The sequence below is a fragment of the Sinocyclocheilus rhinocerous genome, unplaced genomic scaffold, assembly GCF_001515625.1.
Source record: "Sinocyclocheilus rhinocerous isolate Xijiao unplaced genomic scaffold, SAMN03320098_v1.1 scaffold1445, whole genome shotgun sequence".
Classification (NCBI taxonomy): Eukaryota; Metazoa; Chordata; class Actinopteri; order Cypriniformes; family Cyprinidae; genus Sinocyclocheilus; species Sinocyclocheilus rhinocerous.
In genome coordinates this window covers 176,193-201,085 of record NW_015658652.1, presented here as the reverse complement: position 1 = coordinate 201,085, position 24,893 = coordinate 176,193, and the positions used below count along the sequence as shown (strand labels likewise).

The 24,893-nt window shown below is 36.1% G+C and overlaps 1 protein-coding gene across 1 annotated transcript in view; it reads left to right on the top strand.

Moving 5' to 3' along the window:
* Window positions 1–24,893, top strand: part of LOC107722800 (teneurin-4-like) — a 243,647-nt gene that overhangs the window by 69,413 nt on the left and 149,341 nt on the right. The window contains exon 3 of the mRNA XM_016531280.1: window positions 533–805. Within this exon, the coding sequence (XP_016386766.1) occupies window positions 533–805 (273 nt within the window). The remainder of the gene's footprint in view (window positions 1–532; window positions 806–24,893) is intronic.

Genomic DNA, 24,893 nt, shown 5'->3' with positions numbered 1-24,893 from the left:
GAGAGAGAGAGAGAGAGAAAAAAAAACTTTTCACTAAGATATTTGATCCATAGTTTTGTGTGAGTAGATGCTAGCATCAGAGTGCAGTAGTCAAGTTCTGGAAGTAAAAATCTCATAAATATATTCCATATATTAGTATGTTTTTTGTTTTTTTTGCAATAATTGTAAAATATATTGTTATATGGTTTCATGCGTGTAATCAATAATTCTAAGTTAATAGTTCATATTGTACTGTCTTTTTAATACTACTACTACTAATAATAATAAAATGAAAATACTAATTATTTGTTATAATAATAATAATAATAACAGTTATTATTATTAGACATTTCTATCTTCGCTTAATCTTTGACCTCATGGTAGGTTTTTGTAGAAAGGTTTTTGTTGTTGTAAAAAAAAAAAAAAAAGTCATGAAATGAGATGTGGAAAATGAATAGGATTTTTACTTCCAGACCCCTACTGTTGCAGTCTGTTCTTGTATGCATAACACAGATTGTATTTTCTGTCATTGTGTCCTTGTGTGTTGTATCAGGGACGGACTTCTCTCTCAGAGACATGGCTTTTGGAGATCCCGTGCCGCCCCATATGGCAGCCTATAGGACAGAAATGGGCCTTCCCCACCGCGACTACTCTGTGAGCGTGGGATCAGACGCTGACACAGAAACGGATGGCATCATGTCCCCCGAGCACGCCGTCCGACTCTGGGGCCGTAGCAACACCAAATCCGGCCGCAGCTCCTGCCTTTCCAGCAGAGCCAACTCTAACCTCACCCTTACTGACACCGAGCATGAAAATACAGAAAACGGTGAGTTCAAATGTCTGTACGCTCTCTTCACAGTTCGACTGAGATTACGGCACCAGGCACAGAGGGACGTCTCCAGTTTAGCACCACGTCAGTTCAGATTGAATGTGTGATGCCCCTTTTATATGGAAAGCATGGGTGGTTTGGGAGAGGCGGATTTTGTGACATTCTAGTTTGTTTTTTGAAATGCTTCTGCTTAAAAAAAAAAATCTCATGAGTGCTTATTTATGGAAATGCGATGTAATAATATGATAATTTGAGTTCTGTGTTTTTCGGTGTATCACTAACCTCCAAGTGCTATACAGAACTTAAAGAGTGATGGTATGTTTTCCATCCCTTCACATTCGGCTCAAAACAATGTCAGTATTAAAAGCAAAACCATTGTTACAAATTATTCTTTCTTTTCCTTTCTTTCTTTCTTTCGTTTAAATGCTTTCAGACATTTTTTAGATTAAATGACGCTTGAAGATCAAATGCCAGATTCAAATTCAGGTTGGCTGCAGAAAAAAAAAAAAAACTCATGTTGGATCGTGTGCACTTTCTGTTAGGCCATGTCTTTGACACTTCTAATATTTTTCATTTCATTATCTGGTGACCTTTCTTATACAAATTTGGATTTTATTCAATGCTCCGTTATATTTACAGATGGATTAAGTGCAATATTTCTGCTGTGAAAAGAGATGAATTTATTATTAATAAAGTAATTATAGTATGATGCATGAAAGTCTCTGCTTCCTTTTGATTGGCCAGTGGCAAACTGTGATCCAGTGTCTAAATATAAGCAATAAGCTACAAGAGACAGTATACAATGTAAAAGTTTTTTGCTACATTTTTACCACATTCTTAAGCACAGTGTGATGCAGAGTGCAAAAAAAAAAAAAACATGGCAAACTGTAACAGATTTATTTTTTATGCATGTATTTTTTTTCATAAATTGTTTATGATAATAAACAGAATAACCAGTTCTTCCCTGAAGTAATGTAGTTCAGTGATGAATTATCCATATGTAACCGCAATAAAATTAACGTATTTTGCATTTTTCAGTAATAATCTCCAAGGCATGTCTATGCGACGGAGCTAGTAGAGGTCAGATGCTTTCTGATGAGATTAGTGGCCCAAACAGAGCAGGCAGCCATCCTGGATCCATCCTCCTCAAGCTCGGTGCTTCCAAACGGTCCCCAAGGGCCCAATGAGTGTCTTTGCTTGCATAGAAGGTCACATTGTACTGAGACAGTGTCACAGTAAAACTTGTCAGGAGCAGGGCCTGATTAGAGGAACCGCTCAGTGAAACTGCAGGAATAAATGGAAAATCTCAGCATGAAATATTGAGTCTTTTATAAAGTAAGAACTTCCTATTGGGAATGCAAATGTTAGCTGTTTATTTCATGCTTTAAGGATTTAAACATTTATTAAACCAGGATAAGCACCTCTTGTAGTTGAATAATACAATTATCTTTTTGAAAAACTGCAGTTAAATTATATTTCATGAATGGCCTTTCAGTTGTGCAGACTTCAGAGGAATTTGAAAAAAACCCAGCATATAACCAGTGTTTTTAATGGAAGGTCAGTAAACTTGGAGCAAATGTAATTGTGTGTGTGTGTGTGTATGTGTGTACCTGGTATTTATCACGTTATGGGGACCAAATGTCCCCACAAGGATAGTAATACTAGTAAATTTTGACCTTGTGGGGACATTTTTGAGGTCCCCATGAGGAAACAAGCTTATAAATCATACAGAATGAGTTTTTTTGAGAAAGTAAAAATGCACAAAGTTTCCTGTAAGGGGTAGGTTTAGGGGTAGGGTTGGTGTAGGGCAGTAGCACATACAGTTTGTACAGTATAAAAACCATTACGGCTATGGAATGTCCCCATAAAACATGGAAACACAACGTGTGTGTGTGTGTGTGTGTGTGTGTGTGTGTGTGTGTGTGTGTGTGTATTTTATTTTATTAACTAACTTGAACAAACAATGAACAATACATATATTACAGTATTTATTAATCTTTGTTAATATTATGTTCGTTAATATTAGTTCACAGTGCTTTAACTAATGTTCACAAGCACAACGTTTGATTTTAATAATGCATTAGTAAATGTTGGAATTAACATTAGCTAAGTTCTTGTTCATTAGCTTGTTCATGCTTAGTTCATGTTAACTAAAGTAGTTAACTAATGAACCTTATTGTAAAGTGTTACCATTTTATTTTATTATTTTCATAGCATTACTTTTACTTTTACTCATAGTCAGTATTACATTTCTGCACATAAGTTTTCCCATTCATTAATGATATCTCAAATTATGCGGTTTTCTTTTTTAAGCAATCTAATGTTCAAATTTTGCTTGACAGATGACAAAAAACTAGACAAAAAATCCAAATCTAGAAACCCGAGTATTATTGAGACTTGGGCTCTTTTGACCACCTGGCAACGTTCTTTGGTGTCTGGACCTAAACCATTTTGTGGATATATATTTGTGGATCCATATAGCTATATCACAAGCTTTGACTTTTTGAGAGCGAAATGTGATCTTTCTTCAAGATTTCTAGCATTTAAACGCTTGAGTTTGGCACTCTTTATATCCGCAGTCTAGTTAAGCCTTAATCGCGCTCTTGTTTACAATGTTCCTTATACATATTCACTGCCAAACTCTGATAGTGACTCTAACAGCCTTTAGAAATCACACATCAAGGGCCCGGCAGCGAAACACTAATTGCCTTTTGCTCCACAGTCTCCCTGAAAGCCTATAAATAGTCTGTTTTGCACTGTAGCCTGCGTCTTTTTAGCTATTAGATTCTTACTTAAAACGACAGAGGTGTTCTTTTGTGCTGCATCGCATTTTATGCATAGACATCAGTGATGGACTTAAAAAGAAAATGGAATATGTCTGTCTGAACGTCGTGAAACGCTGAGGTGAGGCTAATGCGCGTTAAACTGGATTTGATGACTGTGAAAAAGAAAATGCCCTCCATGTATATCTTTATTCGCAGCTTTGGGCGTCTGTTTGACTGTTGTAAAGCAGACATAATTCAAAATGGCTTTTTATTCTGTTCATCCAAGCAGAAACTCCAGTTGCGTTCACTGTTTTTTTAAACTCATGTTTAATAACGTGCACTTTAAAGGGCAAGCTAACTGAAACCTGTTGAGTTATCTAACTTACTTGTGTTTTATCACTTTGAATTAAGACTAACAAATTGAAATGTAAATTTTTAGGTTTTTGATCATGTAATATGGCAATATTCAGTGTTATTTTTTTTTATTATTTGACGTTTATTAATAATTTTTTATAATTGCTTTATTTTTTATATTTTTTTTGTTTTAATTTCAATTTTAGTAGTCCAATAATTTCAGTGTTTTTGGTATGTGCTTTTGCCATTTTATTAGTTTTAGTTTATTTTAAATATTTCTATCTACCTTTAATTTATTTTTATTTCAGTTTTAATTTTGGTAATTGTAGTACTCTGAAAAAAAACCTTAAAGGGGTCATATGATGTTGCTAAAAAGAACATTATTTTGTGTATTTGGTGTAATGAAATGTGTTTATGCGGTTTAAGGTTCAAAAAACACATTATTTTCCACATACTGTACATTATTGTTTCTCCTCTATGCCCCGCCTATCTGAAACGTACATCGAGAATAAAAGTTACGCCTTCTTTTTTTGCGTGAACATTTGGGCGGCGTTATGTAAATGTTCCCACATAGTGACGTAGGTATGTGGGGGCATGTTAGAGCGAGCCGTTTTAGGTAGGCGTGGCTGACTCTGAACTTTTATAAAGAATATCTCTTTGGATTTGAGACTTTAGTCTTTGCAACTTTACAGATCTTCTTTATGCACCAAGAGCTTGTAACACTCCAAAGAGAAAGGAAAAATTTAAATCGCAACATATGACCCCTTTAAAACATTACAAAGTTTTTATCTAATATTTAGATTTTATTTCAGCATTATTTCAATTAAGAAAAACAAATTTCAATAGTTTAATTTTAATAAGAGCACTGGAAATATTATGGTATTTTTGAATATTGTAATTACTCACTATCAAAGTACCCTCTACCATCACAACACTTTTACGCAAGTGAAAGAAAAAAACACACTTTTTTGTTTTCTATTGATCCTTGCACCAACTGGGAAAGCAAAGCCATTGTAATGCATTAGGTCACATTGAGATTAAAATAAATAAATGAATAATGCTTTCTTGATGTTTAATTAATTTCACATTGCTGTTGCTTTTAGAGCTCATTGGAAGCAGATTTCCTCAGGCGCTAACGGTCAGGTCCATTGCTGAGTCATTTTGATCAGGCATAGGCTGCTCTTTTAGCAGCAAGCCGAACCTTGTTCTAGACATAAGGGCTGCTCGGGGCAAAGTGCAAACTGTGTCAGAACCCACAGACCCTTCACTGCATGAGCTTTATGGGTATTTACAAGTGCTACAAGCAATGGACCTCACTGGATATTTCAAGTGCTGTAATTTTATTCCATCCCAAGATCATACATTTCAAGAATAAGTTCAGCCAAAACCTGCCCTCATGTAATTCCAATTACTTAATTTTTAGCATAGAACACAAAAAGAGATATTTTGAAGAATGTGCTGGTCGCCCATTTCCTTAAAGCTTAAAAAGGATACAAAAGCACAAGTTTCACTTTATTTAATCTGTGAAAAATTCATGTTCAGTGTGTGGGATTCGGTTCAGCATGGGCGACAGGGAAAACTGAGGTTGCATTGATCAGCAGGATATTTTCAGCTACGGCTACATCACATGGTAACATAATATGTGATATTCAAAGTTCAGGTCATTAGTGTAAATCGAACGCAAATAAATGGACGTTCACCAGCTCAAAATGGCTATGATAGTCATATCTAAATTTGTATACGATCTAGGGCTCATCTTAATGACATACTTAATCGATTTCTTCATTGGTGTGTTTTTGAATGCGATGGGGTGGCATGGTGGTTAAATATCTGTGATAGAAAACTGAATGTTAAGGGTTCAACTACCGGAAAGGGTGGTTCGATTAAAGGGGAAATTACTGGGACTTGATATCGTCACCAAGCCCTTAACCCCATTTTGCTCTACATTCTTCTTGTTACCATATTCTGCTTTGGGTAAGAAAGTATCTCCTAAAAGACCAATAACAATTAGGACAGGATGATATAGTTAAAGTTATTATTATAATAAATGCATTATTATAGTTGTTGTTAGTAGTAGTAGTAAAAGTATTCACCTCTGATAATCATAATGGTCATATTTTTTTATAATATAAAGGTTTTCACTTAAAAAAATATTTAAGTGGGTAATGTTTATTTCACTTTGCTTATGTTATCAAGGTTTAAACATTGTAATTCATATTTTTTTTATGCTGAAATTTCATATCTTACAAAAGTCTGAGACTGGAACAAAGGTAAAACAATATAATCGGCATTTGTAAAATAGCAAAAGTAAATGTGATGGGTGTGATAGAAAGAAAAGTTTCCTTGATGGTTTAATGTGACGTTCATTTAACAAACACACAAATAAATAAAATGGTTATTTTGAATGAAAATCAACTCCTTTGACATAGAAGTCCAAACACCCGGTCACACTTTATTTTAAGGTGTCCTTGTTACAGTATAATTATACTTTTAAGTACTGAGTAATATTAAGTACTGAGTACTTACTATATGGTTAGGGTTAGGATTAGGGTTTGGCTTAGGGTTACTTGCATGTAATTATGCATAATTAACCTTAAAATAAAGTGTTACTAAACACCCATATTAGGGCTGCACAATTAATCGAATTTCTAATCGCAATTACAATTACGGATGCCACAATTACATAATTGTTCAAAGAAGCAATTAATCGTACAAAGTACACTTATGTTATTCTGCATGCTTAAGATGCTTTTTTTTCTTTCTACATGTTATCTTAAGGGTTTTTCCATTGTTTTAATTTTAGTTTTAGTATAACATTATAATACCATGCATATTTTTACCTTTTTATTTAAAGAGAAACCAATCCGATGTATAGTTGACATTTGAGGCTTAATACTAGAAAAGCAATAACATTTTTTCAGTTAGTGTTTTCAGCTTGTTTATTTTCATATAAAAATATGGCATGCAGTTGCTTTAAGCAAAGGTGTAAACATCATTCATTTAATCGTAAATTAATAATCGCAATTACAATTTCAAAGGAATAATAAACAATTATGATTTTTGTCATAATCGTGCAGCCCTAACCCATATACTCTATCATTGAAGATAATAAATAATATATATTTTGTGGAAACTTTTTTTTTAAGTATTTCTTTGACAAATTTTTACAAAAGGAACAACATTTATTTGAAATATAAATTATTTGCAGCATTTAAATGATTTTTTTTATGTCAATTGTAATCAATTTAATGCATTCTTCCTGAATAAAAGTATTAATTTCTTGGGGGAAAAAATCTTTCTGACCCCAAGCTTTCAAAAAATGTCACCTGCTCAGTTTCTTCCTGCATTGTCATTACAGACCAATACATCTTGTCTATCGAGACCCCTCACCATTATGAAAAAAAAAAAAAAAAGTAAGTCATGATAATAAAGGTTTTAAAAAAAAAAAAGACACAAAATGTGCTCTGAGGTGAAAAATGAACGGCGGCATGGTTTTCCTAGAGGCATTTTTTTTTAAATGCATGATTAAGCTGGTGCCATCCATCAGAATTTTTCCCTGGGAGCTGTATAACTGATAATGGTTTCATGTGATTGTGTGTTAATGCCTGTTATGGGGGCTCGGCACGCATGTTGAGCAATTGGGAAATAGAAGCTGTTCGCTGGGAGCGGTGGATTAGCGTTTCCACCTTTGTTTCTTGCATTACGTGACTTCTTGCGGTTGTTTATATAGGCTAAATTGACAGTTTCCTGCAGAATTAGGCGTGTCGAGACCGTCTCTGTTGTACTTTGAAAACGGCGGTGCAAACTTGAAGGGCGAAAGGGATCAGAAGATCCGAAAAGAAGCTTGATGTACGCGCACGGCACAATCTACAATTGCTCTCCCTTATTTTTGTTTGAAGCGAGGAAGCTATAATTGGTTAATTTGACTGAAACTGCCTCTGCGTTGGTTCTTTGTAGTGCCTGTATAAGATGCCACTTCTGAGGTTTAGTACTCGCTGGAAACTTTGAACTGCTTTTGAACTGCTGGAAGATTGAGGTTAAGAGGGGCTCATGGGGAGTGATCAGTGTTGCTGTAATTGGGGATGTTGACAATGAGACAAATGTGCTACTATAGAGCCTCGCTGTAACTTTAAGCTCAGCAGACAATCAGTTAAACAAAGTTACTTCTGTATCCTCATAGCATATGAGTTTTGGACTTTAGGTTTGGGCATTTAATGATAAAATCTGTCTAATTTCGAAAAAATATGCTCTGATTCAATCTGGCTAATAGTGTGTATGCTGCTCCATTGGGCATCTGTCACAGACTTGATAATTACGGTTTGCACAGCGTGGCTGGTTGGCAGAAAGGGGGGTATATTGTTTATCTTGGGGTGTATTTTTTATATTCGGTTCTAAATTAGACTTGGATGTCATGGTGATATTGAGCTGGGAAGAATATGACTGTACCCACCAAGAAAATGCTATTGTGTTACCGTAGTTTATTGTAAATTCAATACTATGGTGTTCTTTAATTTATTTTGAAGTACTGAGTAAATGCTCTGCTTTGTGAAAATGGTATAATTTTGTATGGGCACCAAGGAATGTACAGAACAACTCTATTTCAAAGTTGACCATTCATCTAATGAAAAACCAGCTAAGACCAGGAAAAAAAAAACTGGGTTGTCGACTAGTAGTCCATCTTAAAATCTCCTTCAAAACCAGCAAAATAGACGATGCTTCTTGGGCTGGTTGCAGTTGTGTTTTTATTTTTTTTAAATAAATATAATACATAACTCAAGTTTTGTGAAATTTTCAACGTGAAATGTCCAGTTAGTAGCGCTAAAAGCATGTTCAGGTTTAACCCGAAATATATGAATGTTAATCTGGCAATCTTCATGGTGCAGTGCTGTACCAGGTGAGCTATCAAGCAAGTTTACTACGTTAGAAAAGCAATGTGATGCAAACATCGAAATGTATTCATTTACAAATCATACATTATGGTAAAAGTGTTTTGAGGTCATAAAATATAATTGTACAAGGAATGAAAATTAGTCTTAATTAATCAATAATCTGCCCCATAATCATAGTTTGTGAGAAAACAGAAGTTGCCGTTTTACTACCACTAGTGTTGATTTCAGCTGGAAACTCCATTGAATTGTATGTATAGGTAAGTTTTTGAAGTCTTGCAAAAATGTAGGTAGAGGCATGTTTTTTTTTTCAGTGAGCCTATGTTGGAAGTTTTAGACATTTTAGCATGCTAACAGTTAGCTTTCAGTTGATTATCCCATCAATGTGACAAACTCATGTTCAAAGCCAAAAGAAATGGGCAGACTAATTAAAGAGTAAATTACTCACCTACTTGGACTCGACCGGCTTTCGTTTGCATCCGATTTGAACTTGAAATGATGATCTGTGAGTCAGTTTCTTGTGACCACTCAGTTCGGTTAAATTAAAGGCGCATCCCCGTTCCTGCGACCCCAAGGGAAGCACAAGCAGGCTTTATATTTGGAGCGCGATATCTCCCTCACCTTGCTTGTCTTTTGAACTGTTTCCCCTGAGCACTGCTGCCATATTATCAACCCACAAAGTGAAGTTAAATCAGACTGCTATTAGATAAGATATTTTCTCCCTTACAGGAGGGGTTCAGTACACTCTTCAAAATAAAGGTGCTTCACGATGCCATAGAAGAACCTTTTTGTCTAAATGGTTCCATAAAGAACCTTTAACATCTGAAGAACCTTGCTGTTTCACAAAAGGTTCTTTGTGGCGAAAGAAGGTTCTTCAGATTACAAAAAGGTAAGAAAGAGATGGTTCTTTAAAGAGCCTTTGACTGAATGGTTCTTTGTGGAACCAAAAATGGTTCTTCTATGGCATCGCTTGAAGAACCTTTTGAAGCACCTTTATTTTTAAGAGTGTAAGGCGTATGGCGTTCAATGGTGTGAGATAGCAGCCGCAGAGAGATGAGGTTACAGAACCTGACCTTGAGCAGTGAACAGACAAAAAGATGCTTTGAATGCTAAGAAAAGGCTATTACAACATTTTAAGTTTTGATTTTGAATTCAATATTCAATATATTCAAATTTTGAATATGAATAGTTATTATTATAGTATTATAGTATTTGAATAACCGTGTTAACTGTGGCTGTGTTAACCTTGCTGACGTTGAACCATGTACTGCTTTGTGCGTTATTGAGATCACCACTTATTCTGTTTAAATAGTCTAATAATTAGTTGTTTTGTTTTAGTTTTTTTCACTAAAGCAATTAGCATGCTAACACCTTTATGTAGTGTAGTGCGAAAGACAGACAAACGAAAGTGAGAATCTTTATTGGATCCCAAACAAAAGAAGGTGTTTGTAAACTTTTGGAACGCGACTTCATGAGCGTTATGCCAGGTGCGAATGTGACTCGTCACAAATTGCATGTTATTTTTTTGCACTTAAGAACTGATTTGCTGTTGCAGCTGAAATATTAATGTGTATTTCATGTTAGTTATTGGTATGGCAAAGAGTTTGCACTCTCACTCAATATCATGCCGATTTTAGTCCTGACCTTTTCTTTTAATAACAGCTAAGGATCTTCCGTGGAAATGCAAACTTTATTTTGCTTTTTTCTTTGGATATATATAAATATAACTTGTTTGTAGTTATTACTGTTGCTCATACTGAAGGTGAGAGATTTGAACAATCCCTTTAATCCAGTGTTTCTCAATCTTTTTTTAATTTGTTTTTATTTGAAGGCCCCTAACAGTCCAACACAATATTCAAAGGCCCCCTATTTAGTATTAACAGAATGTAATATTAATTAAAATATATTATTAACAGAAACTGGACTTGCCATTATAGCTAAATTAAATAACTACATTTGTGATTCCAGAACTTTCAAGAACCGTATGTTCTAAAAACAATAAATACGCATTGAAGTACCATGGTATTACTAAACAATGCACATGAACAACATTCAAAGTTGACCATTCACCAAGAAAGGCCTGAGGAAAAATACAGCCTTTAATGGTGTTAACCCTCTGGGGCCCGAGGGTGTTTTGGGCCCTGGAGAAGTTTTGACATGTCCTGACATTTGTGCTTTTTTCAGTTGCTAATAAACATTTTAATGGCTAAGTTTAGCAGCACCATAATCAGCACAAACTGGGCTACAATAATATGTGGGCAGCATGTATGTATGTGATTGTGTTTTTGAGAAAACAACGTTTATGCGTGCTTAATGAAAAACTAAAATTTTAAAGTCACTGAAATAAGGCCATAAAACACATACAGAACATTTGTTCACAAGACTATTGAGAACTGATCTTGAAGTCTAGAGTTTTTGCTTCAAAATTACGTGAAAATCATCTTACTCACTCATTCACAGAAAACAATATATTGATTTAAATGTTCTAAGACACTTTTTGTGTAGAAAAGGTATATGCGAGCAGGCGTGAATGTTCATGTTCATCATTCAAATCTGTAAGTGGTGCCGCCGGCGCCACCGTCGACCCCATGTTTATTAGTTTCGTTTTTTTTATTTTAATTTTGTTTTGTTATTATTTTTTTATACAATAATATAGCGTACGTTCTGTTTATCAGTGTCCAGTGTACAGTAATTCTCATTTCATTTTATTCATCAATGCAGATGTGTATAAACTCAAAACGCTTGAAATTAGCTTCATCTCTCTGATTTCATTTTGCTTATTTCATTCAGTTTTGCAGTCTTCATCACAGATCTTGCTGTAAACAACAAAATTCATATTCAAACATTATTTGCACCTTGTTGGTTGATAAGGTTTGACAATCAATTTTGCAGGGAAAAAAATTACCTTGTCATGCTGTTTATTGCCATTAAACAGAGCTTGAATGCTAACAGTCTCTAACACCTGCAAGAAAAGTAGCTCAATGAAACAACGAGTATTGCAAAATCTAGCATACGATGTGTTTTACATTTAGAAACTGCTGTTAAACAGTGCCAATATAATTCATTCCAGATGAACAAACACCTCATGCAGAGATATCGCACACGCGTTGGCTGCTCACTGCTTCTGGCCACCGATTCTGATGCTGGATTTTTGGTCGTCCCAAAAGCTCGCACACCCTGTTTGTTTTCTTTATTTTATAAATGCACAAAGTTTTGTTGTTATTATGTGTGTATACAAATAAAAGTAGACCATTTACAGATTCGATTGATGTATTGCTCTTATCTGTAAGATGAAAACTGAAAGTGTAATTTAAGTTCTTTTCGGTGTTATCAGGAGAAGATGCCACAAAACGGGTATCCACGTTTGTCGACCCCAAAGGGTTAAGCTGGTTTGTCAAATAGTATCCAAGCATCACCAACTGATAAGCTTCCAAAACTCCCTCGAAACCAGCAAAACACACAAGCTAACCTCCTTAGGCTGGTTTAAGCAGTATTTTTAATAGGTCTGGTTTAGATAAGACAACCAGCCAAGCCAAAACTCAATTGCAGTTGCACAGCAACATGCTAAAAACCTTTTTTTTTTTTTTTTTGCTGGTTTATTCTGGTCTTAGCTTGTCTTCCATCCTGACCAAGGTATTATTTGGTTTGTTTAGCTTGTGGGTCAGCTGGTCTTCTAGCCTGACCAGCTGAAAAGTTCTCAAAACCATTCTAAAAACAGTAAACAGACCAGTCTGGCCACACTGGGAGACCAGTTAAGACCAACAAACATTTTTTTTTTTTTTCAGCAGGGACTTATAACACGCTTACAATCATTAGTACAAGGCTATTTTTACACAACAAGCACCACCCCACCGATTTCTTCAGAAAATATAACGGTCAAGTTTATTTTTAGACGTTAGGACTGCAGCTGCATTTTGCTTTGAGCAATATGTTATCAACATCTTTTTCGTTTGAGGTGCATGTTTTGTTGCTTTGAATTAAATCGCATCACAGCTATCACATCAAAGCACAGTTATGAACACATCGCTTTGTAGTATTCTTTGTTCTTTGTTACAATTAACTGCAAAACATTTCCTCTTTCATGTAGCAATTGACATCTCAAAAAAAAAAAATTATGGTTGTTTGTATGCATAAAAAGAGATGAGAAAAATGCCACGTTTTTGTTTTCTGCTGATTCCCGAGTTGGCTGTTGACAAGTGCTAAAAAGTGGTCATGCTTGCGTGAGAGTGCAAACATTACTTCAAAGCAGACACCAGAGTGCCGGCGACTTTCGACCAAAGGAAGAGGAACATAAGCTTTATTAGATTTGCTTCCATGTCTCCCAGAATTAATGTTAATGATGAAGTGCCTTTCAGCAACAGTAATAATGAAAACAAATGTATTACCTCTGTTAGAGAAAAATGATTGTCAAAGCTAATACGATTAGCATGCAACTTCATGAATAATCGGAAGATACCATTGTCAGCATTGACTGGCCAATATATTTTATTAAATTGCTATATTTTAATAGTAATTTTATAGACAGTGACATGACAGTTGATGGACGTATATTCTGTTGATCTAGCAGCTAATGACTGTGCATGTAATATTCAACAGTTACATCCAGAATGAGACAGAATAAGGAGACAAGCCACACATAGGAAAATGAATGTTTGAAATGTAAAAAAATACCTTTCAGTTACAAGAACCAGTTGCTTTGTTGACAGTTGTTGATCATTTTGTTCTAGAAAGCACAAAAACTGGACCAACTATTTTAAGTTAAAGAACCAACTGTACTTATACAATAAATTATTTGTTTCCATTTAGTTAGAATTAGTTTTGAAGCATTAATTGACCTACTCGCAGAAGTTAAAGCCAACCAGACTCCATTAGGCTGAAACTGCTGAAATGTAAAGTTGCCAGAGAGTTTTGGAGATTTCTGCCTTTCAAAACTGTGGACAGAGTCAACAGAATCTGTACTTGGATTACTGAAAAATAGCTGCCGGGAGCATTACCTAGATAGCCATTGAGTTGCTGTAAAAATAACACATTTGACGAACTATTTGAAGCTAAGCCGGTGCTCATGAAGCTAGAAGACTGTCATAGACCGCTCTTTGTATCATCTTACCAGTTGCTGCATTAAAGCTCATAATGAGGCTGAAAAGGAGTCATTTAGCTCCAACCTTCTGGCAAGAATTTGTCTCTAAAAGTAGTCTCTGTTACAGAACAACATTGTGTCCGATGCCCATTAAAAAAGCAGCTCCGAGCTTGCCTGTTTAAAGACACTGAGGTACTGAAATGCCAGAAGCTGCCAATTGAAAATACGCCGAATGGAAACGCGTCAATTTCGCAAAAACGCCCATATATCGCAAAAAAGTTTTTACGCTTGCATGAGGTGGTTTTTCAGGCAATTTGAAAAAGGAATATTTCGCGAAACTGCAATGGAAATTTTTTTTTGTTTTCGCATTAACCGGTCACATGGCGTACGTAAAAAGTCATATGATCATTCCTCAGTGTACTATAACCTCCAAGAATCACTTTATATGTGGCTGCTCTCAAGTATAAGGGGCTTTCCCTGCCATTAATGCTTAGACTATTTACACTGCACACGTCTGCGGTGCGTTACGGCTCCGAAGCGGCCACCGGAGCTGATCGCGGCCACTCTAGTCAACGTTTGTGTTACCTTCGATTAAATATAATGGCTAGTGTATAGCCAAAATCTGTCAAAATCCGTTGCCATGACTTATCGCAAGAGGAAAAAATTACGTTTTAGTCGCATAACATCGGTTAACATCTATAAAATATCGCCAAAGTTTTGCGCAAATCTGTAATGGAAGCGCACCTAGTGTCAGTCAGGAGGGGTTTGGTGTGAATTCAGTATCATTTTAGCCTTTTCTTTCCCTCAGAGGTGCTCACAAAGCATTGTTGTCATCATCTCACTGGTAGCCTTATCGCAGCTGTATGGATGGCTTGCTTTTTTACAGGTTACACAAGCACTGCCTTTCTCAGTTTGACCCCAAACAGACCGCATTCACAGAGGGCGGGAGCGAAAGAGCAAGTTGACCTACAGCAAAGGAAACCTGGATCTTTTCACTTGTTTATTGTTTATCATAGCTTTCAGGAATTTATGTAAAACTAGAAATATCACAACTGTGAGTAAATGGGTTCACAATGGGATACTCTAAATTCTTTACACTAATAACTCTTTCTAATTAAAACTTGTAATAATTATGTGGTGGGAAAAATTTACAATATCATATGACTTGAATCTTCTGCATTTTAGAGAACTACAGTAGCGATTAAGATTAGGAGTTGGATTTGAGTTTCACAGGCTGTACATTTAGGTTAAATATCTGTACAACCCAACTTACAATTTCTTATAAATGTATCATTTAGTACAACTTATTTTTCTGGATTTTTGGAATGCATCGTGTTGTTGATTACTTTTTTGCAAGAGCATGTCCACTTGAAGGACCAAAATAAACAACTCTTTCAAGGTTTGAATGCTATAGATTTAGGTTAGGGTTTTACATTTTGTATGACCCAACTTAAATGATTTCTTATGAATTATGAATGCACCATTTCTTGTGTTTTTTTTTTATTGCGTATTCTGTTTGTGGTTGTGGATACTTGAGATTTGCAAGGACATGTTCACATGAAGGACTGTGAAATCAACTCTTTCGATCTTTGCATTATTTAGATTTAGGTTTTATGTTTTTGTATGACTCAACTTGTAAGATTTTTTTTGTGAATTCGCAATTTCGTGTAAATGATTGCGTATTTTGGATGAGATTGAGTTGTTGATACTTGAGTTTCTAAGGGCATGTCCACGCGAAGGACAGTGAAAACAACTCTGCAGGAGATGGTAGTGAATAGTTTTGTAAAGTTCCTGCCATAATAACGACGGCCCAGAATTTGTGCTGACTGGAAAACAAGGCCTCAGCCGAACCTCATAAGTGCAAAAGTTTGCCGGTCGAAGTATCTGTAATGAGCTGTTGCTCTACTTCTCATTACTAGGTCCAAGAGAGGACCCAACAGGAACAACCCATAAATCAAATGCAGGCCTTTCTGTTTTAGAAAAGGGACAACAAATGAGAAAGTGGGCTGTGGTTCTCCAATAAATTACTCTGTATAGTCTGTGTCATTATTGTAATGATATATGATATGATATGTTTTTTTTTTTTGTCATGATATGACTTATTAGCTCAAGTATCCATTTCCAAGCAGGTGAGGTTGAGGCTTACTGCTAAATTAAGGCTTTGCACCAGAGATATCCAATAAATTACTCTGTATAGTCTGTGTCATTATTGTAATGATATATGATATGATATGTATTTTTTTTTTCGTCATGATATGACTTATTAGCTCAAGTATCCATTTCCAAGCAGGTGAGGTTGAGGCTTACTGCTAAATGAAGGCTTTGCACCAGAGATACGTCATGTCTTTTAGAATTTAATGGATATACTGTTTGTTATATTATCCCTCTTTTGTGCATTTTATATCTAGACCATTAGCAACCCACGTACTGTGTAAACTAACGCAGCAGTAGGGTCTTTCTCATCCCCTCACATTTCATGCTTTTATTTCACACAGATTTGTTTTGTGACTGATTTGTGTTATGTTTGAGACAGAAATAGTCACAGAAATGGCTCATTACACCATTCCATTAATGGCAAAACAATTCATATCAATCATTTATATACAATAGTTTTCTTGGGGATAACTCTGGTAATGTGCCGTTGCGTATGAATTCTATTATGCGAGTTCTTTGCTTCGTGAAAGCAGTTTGAGTATGTTTTCGCATTTTTCTTGGATGGTGGTCTCAGCAAATGTGTGGAGAATGGATCAATACTTCATCCCTGGCTAATCGTAAACCATGGCAACAGCTCGAGCTGGCAGAGATTGGTCTTGTACTGAGCTTTAGAGAGAAATGCAGTCTTAAAACATCAGGATATTGCAAAATTAGCATTTAGCCGTAGTGCCATAAGGCCTGCTGCTTAGAGAGGAAAAAAAAAAGTCTGTGGCTTTGCGCAGAGAGATTTTGAAGTGTGTACATCTGTATGGATGATGGTAGGTGGTCCTGCACACCACTGAAGAGGTCTCAAGTTTGTTATTATCGAGAGCAGGAAAGAAACAATGCTAAATGCTTATAATAAAATACAGCTACCTTATATTGTTGAGCATAGTTAGAATAGTAAAACAGGAGGAGGATAAAACATCTTTTTGTTGTTGACATTAACTTCTACAGTATTTTGGTGCAAATTCATCTGTCACTTGGTACAAGCTAGCCAAATTAGCCAGACGCCAACATGGACAGGTTGCCTGACATCCTCGAAAATCATCAACAAAAGTTCACTGACTATGTTAAATGTGCATCCACTTGCAGTGAGGATAAACATGGTTTGTGCCAACCGCAATTTGTTTTGTGCTGCAAATTATTGGCCAAGAGCATCAACATTCAAGAGACATTTGTAGCGAGTACTTATCAGTTTTCCAATTCAGCCTATGTAATTTTAATCATTTTGTCTATTTGGGTCTATGCAGTTCATGCTAATATTTATACATCTGAGGACATTTCTGTTCACTTTTGGTCAATTGAACAATTTTGGAGTGGAGCTGGGTTTCCAAAACCAGCCGAGAACTGTTGTGTTTTAAGCCTGGTGCACATTGTACGATTTTGGCCTTGATTTTGCTGTCAAATTTCTGTGATAGTAAAGGGTTTTCATCATCATAGGGCTAAATCTGGAGTCGTTGAATGCCTTTGAATTCATGAAGTAAACTTTTGCCTGTATGGTTAGAAGATTTACTGTTTTAGACTGCTGTCTTGAACTTGAGAATGATGCGCTGGTGTGCGATTAAAATACCTATGAGCGGTCTTGTGTCGCTTCTCGTCCGACCGGCTTTGTCGATGCTGAATTGTGGCTAGAAGTCTTGGCTACCATTTATTGTACAGTCTGGCATGAAACACTGTACATGTCGCACATCTATCTCTTTGAGATCACATAGTACAGTCTGTCATTACATTTGCTTAACAGTTAACATACAGCGTTTTGTGAGCTTTAGTTTATGAATAAATCCATAGTTATCAGTAAAGTTCAGCTGTCCATCGCTCATCATAACTCCCTGCTGAGAGAAAAGTTTTACCGCACGCCTTTTATATAGAAGTGGTGCATTAGAGCCACATGATCAACTGTGTGCATCTTTCTGCAGGGTGTATTTTAGCATTTTATTTGGCCAGGCCCTCAATGCACAGAGGCGCCATGGGTACGGGTATGGTGCCATCCTCGCACATCGACGCCGCAGGCTAGCCACATGCAGCACTAATGAGCTGCTTATATTTGCAAGCTTGGCTTGCTCTCTCCACCACCAAAAGTAAACTTTTGAGTCTTTAAGAGGATTGTGAAGGATTTCTTGATTATTTTTGTCCTCATGCTTGATTCAGAACAGACCGAATGCTACCCGCAAGTAACAAGCTCTGAAACGACACACGCTAATTACGTGTTATTAGCATTGTTGTGGTTAGAGTTAGCCATGTACGCTCTTGTGGCTACTGACAGAGTAACTGCTAGAGGAACATGTGTTTTAAACTGATTAACACGAACTGGCCTCTTTGATGTGGGAGTGCGTCTAGAGAGCTCCGCCGAGGAGGCGTGAAGGCGATTAGTAGACGGTTTTTAGGCCATTTGCTCTGTGAGATGGGACCTCAGAGGAGATGCTCGCTCGGTTCAGGGACGAAAGAGCTCCCACGTGCTAGCGAGGGACGGGAGGACGGTGGCGGCGAGCTCGGCAGATATTGTTAACACGAAGCGATGAAGAGATGTGAACCTGCCCTTCGTATTCCAGAACAAAGAGAGCCCCAGGGATGTTTGAATAGGCTATCTTGAAGGGGATTTGGCATTGTCAGTCCTTGTCATGTCATGCGAGCTGAGTGTAAACATCAATAGCAGACAAGAAAAGATCAGACGGATCCAGATTTCAGTTTTAAATCCTGACAGCAAAGACTCTGAGGGCTTTATCAGTGTAGGAACATTGCTGCTTGGAGCTCAGGATATCTTTCAGAGCGCAAGTTGTTGGCTGGAGAATGTTGTAAGATATTTGCATTCAAATTTATTAGGGGTGTAACGGTACACAAATATGACGGTTCGGTATGTACCTCGGTTTTAACGTCACGGTTCGGTATGATTTCGGTACAGCAGGGGGGAAATTTTTTTTTTTTTAAATGGTTTACTGAACAAGTTGCTCTTTCTTTAAATACATTCAGTTATAGTTTAAATGTTCTTAGTGATAAAAGTCTACCTCAGCTTATGCTTAAAACTATAGGGAGCCCTTTTACATTATAAGGTTACAATTAGGCCTAACAACTTAACCCAAACTTAAATTTAATTACTATTTATTTTTAAATAGATGATCAACACTCAACTTAAAAAAAAAAAATAATAATAATAATTGTATGCAAACATGTAAACGGCACATAATGCAGTTTTTAAATTAATTTGTAAAGTCACATGCGTACCGAACCGAAAGACCCGTACCGAAACGGTTCGGTACGAATACGTGTACCGTTACACCCCTAAAATTTATACATTAACATTTTATTGTTAGGATTAGCAAAGCACAATGTTGTCATGTTTGCTGGAAATGCAACCCAAACATGTTGCACAACCATTTAGTTATACCAATTGTATGCTAACATTTGATATTAGTACAATAATACTTTGTAAGTATTATTTGAATGGGCCACAAAGCTGTAAAATAGCCAATGTATGCACAACTGTGACCATACATTACTTGAACTTTATATAAATGCATACAGTATATCTTATCATCAGTGTTATTTTAGTATAATTCAGATGCTATTATAGTCTTATTAATATTTTGATTTTTTTTCTGTTTTTTGTATATTCCTATTTTTAACAATAGGCACATTAAATGGTCAACGTCTAATGATTTCAAATGAAGAACATAAATAAACAACAGTGAAGTCAAATTTGCATAAATGTTTGTTTTCAACTACAGTTTTAAAAGATTTAGGTATTGTTTATTTTACTTATGTCACGCAGCAAATTTTTAATTATGTGTATTTTGCCTTGAATATGTTTGTATGTATGGTTTATAGTTAATTTCTACAAAGCTCAAAGATGATAGTTGCAATATAATGGTTTTATAATATACCTAAATGCTAATATCGTTTAATAAAATTATAATTCAAGCAAAACAAATAGCTTTATCAGTGAACACCGCCGTTTTCCCCCTCACGCAATGTTATAATTGGGGGTCTTGCATGCAATTCTTGAAATATCCACCAGTCACTTTTTGATTATTGGTCGATCTCTACTTTATATGGGTTATTTACTGTTGCTCATCCAATCAGATCAGATTTTAGATTAGAAAAGTTACTTTTTTGTTTGCTATTGTCATATATTTTAAAGTTCCAATGCCAGGATCCTCCATCAGTAGAGATGGTATACTGAGCCTTCGGGCCCATGTTACGGGACATACACCTGGACAAATCCTTGTGAATTCAGCGAAAGCCTCGTCGGCTGAGGTGCCTCCGTAGCGGCAGCTGTGCGGAACCTAAACAACAGTTGTCAGATTTGCGGCCTGGATGGGAAAAAAAAAATCCCCATTCAGTGTTCTTTTGATTCCAATCTCCAGACTTCAATCTGCTCTCTCGTGTCGTGTGCCGCCACTGAGCAGGAAAACAGATGGCGCCTTTCAGCAAGGTGGAGAATTGCGGACAGGAGTCCCTTTCGTTCCGAAAAAGAAAAGAGACAGGGAAATAAGAGAAGGTGAATGAAGTAGGTGAGGAAAGACAAGCAGCGGAGGGTGACTGTGAAGAGAGACAGTAAGGCCACATCCACACGAAGCCAGAGCTTTCCCTATCCGATCTTTTTTTTCCTCGTTCTAAAAAAAATTACGTAAACTTGGTGTCATCTCAAGAAATATCTGTGTAAACACGAAACCACTGAAACGGACTCAACACGATGTAGTATACATGCCAGACCAGTATGTGGAGCTGTAATTCTGCCACAGAGATACACTAAAAACGGAGAAGAAGACTTGGAGCATGCGCATAAACCTTGCGTGCTGTACACAAACCCAACACAACCATCCGCCATTGTTGTTGTTGTTGCTGTTACGTGATGTAGCGGTGTCTGACTAGGGTCGAGACGTGGGGTTCATCGTTGCACAAAATATACGGATTGGCTCTACACATGAAAACGCAAGGGTGTCATTTTCAGATTTATCCACTCTGGGACCTGGTTTCAAAAAATTGCGGTTTCAGGCTCCCAAAAATCCGGATCCGTCTGGACGAAACGCCAATACGATACAAAATTTTTACGTATACAGCTAAACGTGTCTCCGTGTGTACGGGCTCTAAAAGAACACAAGCCCTGTCTCTACTGTAGATAAAAATATTAATGTCTTAAACTCATGATTAGGGTCTAAGATTTGTACATCTCATCAATTACATATCTATCTTAACATGTGCAACTGCACAGCAAAACCGATGATAACGAGCAAAAAATAGCTCATTATAAAAACCTGACAAGAAAAAAAAACACATTTACATGACGTTGTGTCTGACTTTTCTCCAGTTCTGATGTTAAAATTGGATATTATGCATAAAAACGTATAATAAAAGCAAAATAAACCTCCAGAAGGCTGGAAAGGTGTCAAGTGTTGAATGTTAGTCCATTTATTTTCAAGAATAAATACAATAGGGATTTTCAAAAGAGGAAGCACAAATTGTCAAATTTCATATTCATTAGTATTCAGACTAATAGTTTGGTTGTGCCTAATTACTGGTTTTTATTGCATCCTCTCAGAAAGCAGGAAGTGCTGCAGTGATGGTTTAAATTTGTTGTTTGGGTAAGTCTTAAATGGTGCTTTTGTCTCTGTGGTCGTTAAATGCTGTTTTATTAGGCAGAAATATCATTTCCATTAACGCATGGTCAATAAAAGAAAACATTTGTGTGTATTTACAATTTGGTCTCAACTCTTCTGCATTACGCTACTCCTCAAATGCAAACATATTGATTGTATGCTGCTAGATAGCGGCGTCTAGGAAAATTATGACTTTTCCAATTGCGATCCGCCTTCCACTCATATTTGTGTGGTTTTTGACTTGATGATACTTTTACAAGTGAATATGGTAATGGTGCTGCTGTGCTGACATACTTCCTTTTGAACGTTTGGGTGGAACATGTGGTAGAGCTTTATTTATTTATGTTGTTTGTGTACAATAGTTAAGTAGTCAAGTGGCATTAGGGGTGGGGCTTTTCACTCTGGAGAGCATTTGATTGGACAAATCTCTGTAGTGCAGGATGAGTCATCAATAGTTTTGGTCTGTTTTCACAGAAGCGAAGACTAAATTTTAAATGTGTGTATCTGCTAATTTTGTCAGCTTTTAGAAGTATGCTAACATAATTGATGATCTCAAAGCTAACACACATGGCCTAAAAGCAAAAAAAAAAAAAAAGGGGTCTTTTTCACTTGCCAAAAAGTCACATGGCTGAATGCTTTTGAAGTTCAAGCAAAAATTAACTAGAGAGTTCACCATCAAACAAATCATCAATGCATGAATGCTGAATGTCAAGAGACAGTTTTTTTTTACTTGCTGTGTATGTGTGTATTTCTGCTCCATATTTATGGAAAAAGGGATTAAAGGTATATTGTTGCTGTAGGTCAGTGCAACTTTCACTCTTATCTGAACCAGATGTGAGAGTTCTCGTGATTTTAACACTTACATGGCTTGACCTTTTGATGATAAATCCACACCTGTGGTGTTGATGGGAGTTTTGGCCACTGATAATCTCTGATTATCTCTGACTGCCGGGAATGTTGAAGTGCTTTGTCACCTGCAATTTCAAAATAATTTCAACAAAATATGTTTATCCAGGAACATATCATACTTGACAAAATTGTGGACATTGAGGTCAATTACTTTTGAAACTGCAGATTTTCATTGTATCATAGCATAGCGTATATGAAAACGTTTTAGCATCAGGTATCTATTTCCTCCCATTACACATAATGACGCAAAAGTTTCTCACTTCAGTGAGTAATACTGGGCTTGTTTATATGCTGTCTCAGATATTTCAGTTCTAGTAATAGAAACAGGACATGGTATCACTAACACAAGTACCGAAGTGTGTGTGTGTGTGTGTGTGCGTGTGTGTGTTTGTTCATTTATTTATTTATTTTGATGTGTACCATTTTATTTCAAGTACCTTGGGACACCTTACAAATGCCATGGTATATGAATATTCTTATCATATAACATATCAGTATTTATAATGAATGTGAAAGGAAAGTATGCTTTAAAGTTGATGTAGTTTAAAATTACCTTCCAATACCATTCATTGGTCACAAATATGGAAATATCAGGTCATTTTTACATTTATAAAATCCTTTGAAAAAATTAAATCAATATCATCAGCTAAATATCACTATTGTCTCTAACAACTTGCTTGTAAGACCCAATTATGTTTGATTTGGGAGTTTGAGCTGACTCTTTTTAGTAAATGTATCGAATTGATTCACAGTTGGTCTGAATGTTTCATTAGCAAGTCATTGTGAATTTGAATGATTTTTTAAATTTTTACTGAATTATCACAGATGATCTGAAAGATTGTGGAAAAAGCCATGGAAATTCATTAATCAAAAAGTGACAGAACCCTGACCATGGCAACATCACCGTACTTCTTTTGAAAGCTTCACACTAAGCACAGACTTCTTATCACCTTGTATCATTCCGTTTAAATTTAAACGGATTCTTTTTTTATTCTTTTTTTTTTTTTGCCTAAAGCAAATTGAAAGCTAGTGTGATGTGTAAGTGACACAAGTCACAGGATGGTTCTCTTAATTTTTAGTGCTTATACTTTCAGAGATCTTGGTATCTTGAAGGCAAGAGCCAGAGAACTTGGTCTAACTTATTGCTGCAAAATCTTTACAGCCTTCAGCTTCCTCTTGGTAAGCATAATGGTTATAGTGAAAATGAAGACATGCCTCAGCTCAAGACAAAAGAACACCTCTGCATTTCTAGATATAGAACGACAGAGAGATTAGATTGTCTGAGTGTGTTATTTTATGCAGACAATGGTGAATACAAACTTCAGTAAAAAGTATCGAAAAGGTACCAAACAGTGCCATGAAATTACCATGTGTTTTTGGATTTGGTATCATGGTAGCACCATGGGTTTTGAACATATACCACAGTAGTAATGTAGTATATCCAGCTTCATATTTATGGCTTTTCTAATAAAATTGCTCGGTAGCTCACCTGGTACACTTGTGATATGGAGCGGCTATTAGTATCATGAAACACAAGTCACAACATTCAATAAAAGTGCTCAAAGACAAGTTAAAATGACATGGTTGCTTCAGCAATTGCATTTGTATCTTACATTGTTAACACTATCGCTTAGGTCTAAGGTATGGTTTAGTGTAGTACATTATTTTCAAACACGATGAAGCGCCACTCATTGGACATTTGATTTATGCATTGCTGTGATGCAATAAACATAATAAAACATGGCCAGATTTGTGTTCATCTGTTTTGGATAAAACAAAGTGTAATCAGCTCCACTCGTTGGACAAATGTTGTGTTGCAACATGTGAAAGAAGCAACTTAACACTAGAACCACCAGAGGTCGCTGTATACCTAAAAGCGCCAGCGTGTAAATTTTACCCATGCACATGGCAACTGTATTTATATGGCTAAAGAACATATTATTTCACTGTATTAACCAAAGTTTGACCAATTAGAGTAGCGTTAGGCTAAAACATGTAAATATGATATCTGGATCACTGTCAGATGAGCCGTCAGATGCTGAGCCAACCCAGGACACATAACTTACCATCTGACGCTCCATCACTTTTTTTTTAGTCATTTTGACTTTATTTATGAAACTGATAACCGCTAAATCAGTGAGTGAAAGACGTTGCCTAGAAATGTACTATGTTAAAACATAACATATGTTATATATGTAAAACATAACATATATAACATATGTTATATATGTAAAACTCCACCATCATCCCCATCCCAAAGAAATCCAAAATTACAGGACTTAATGACTACAGGCCTGTGGCTCT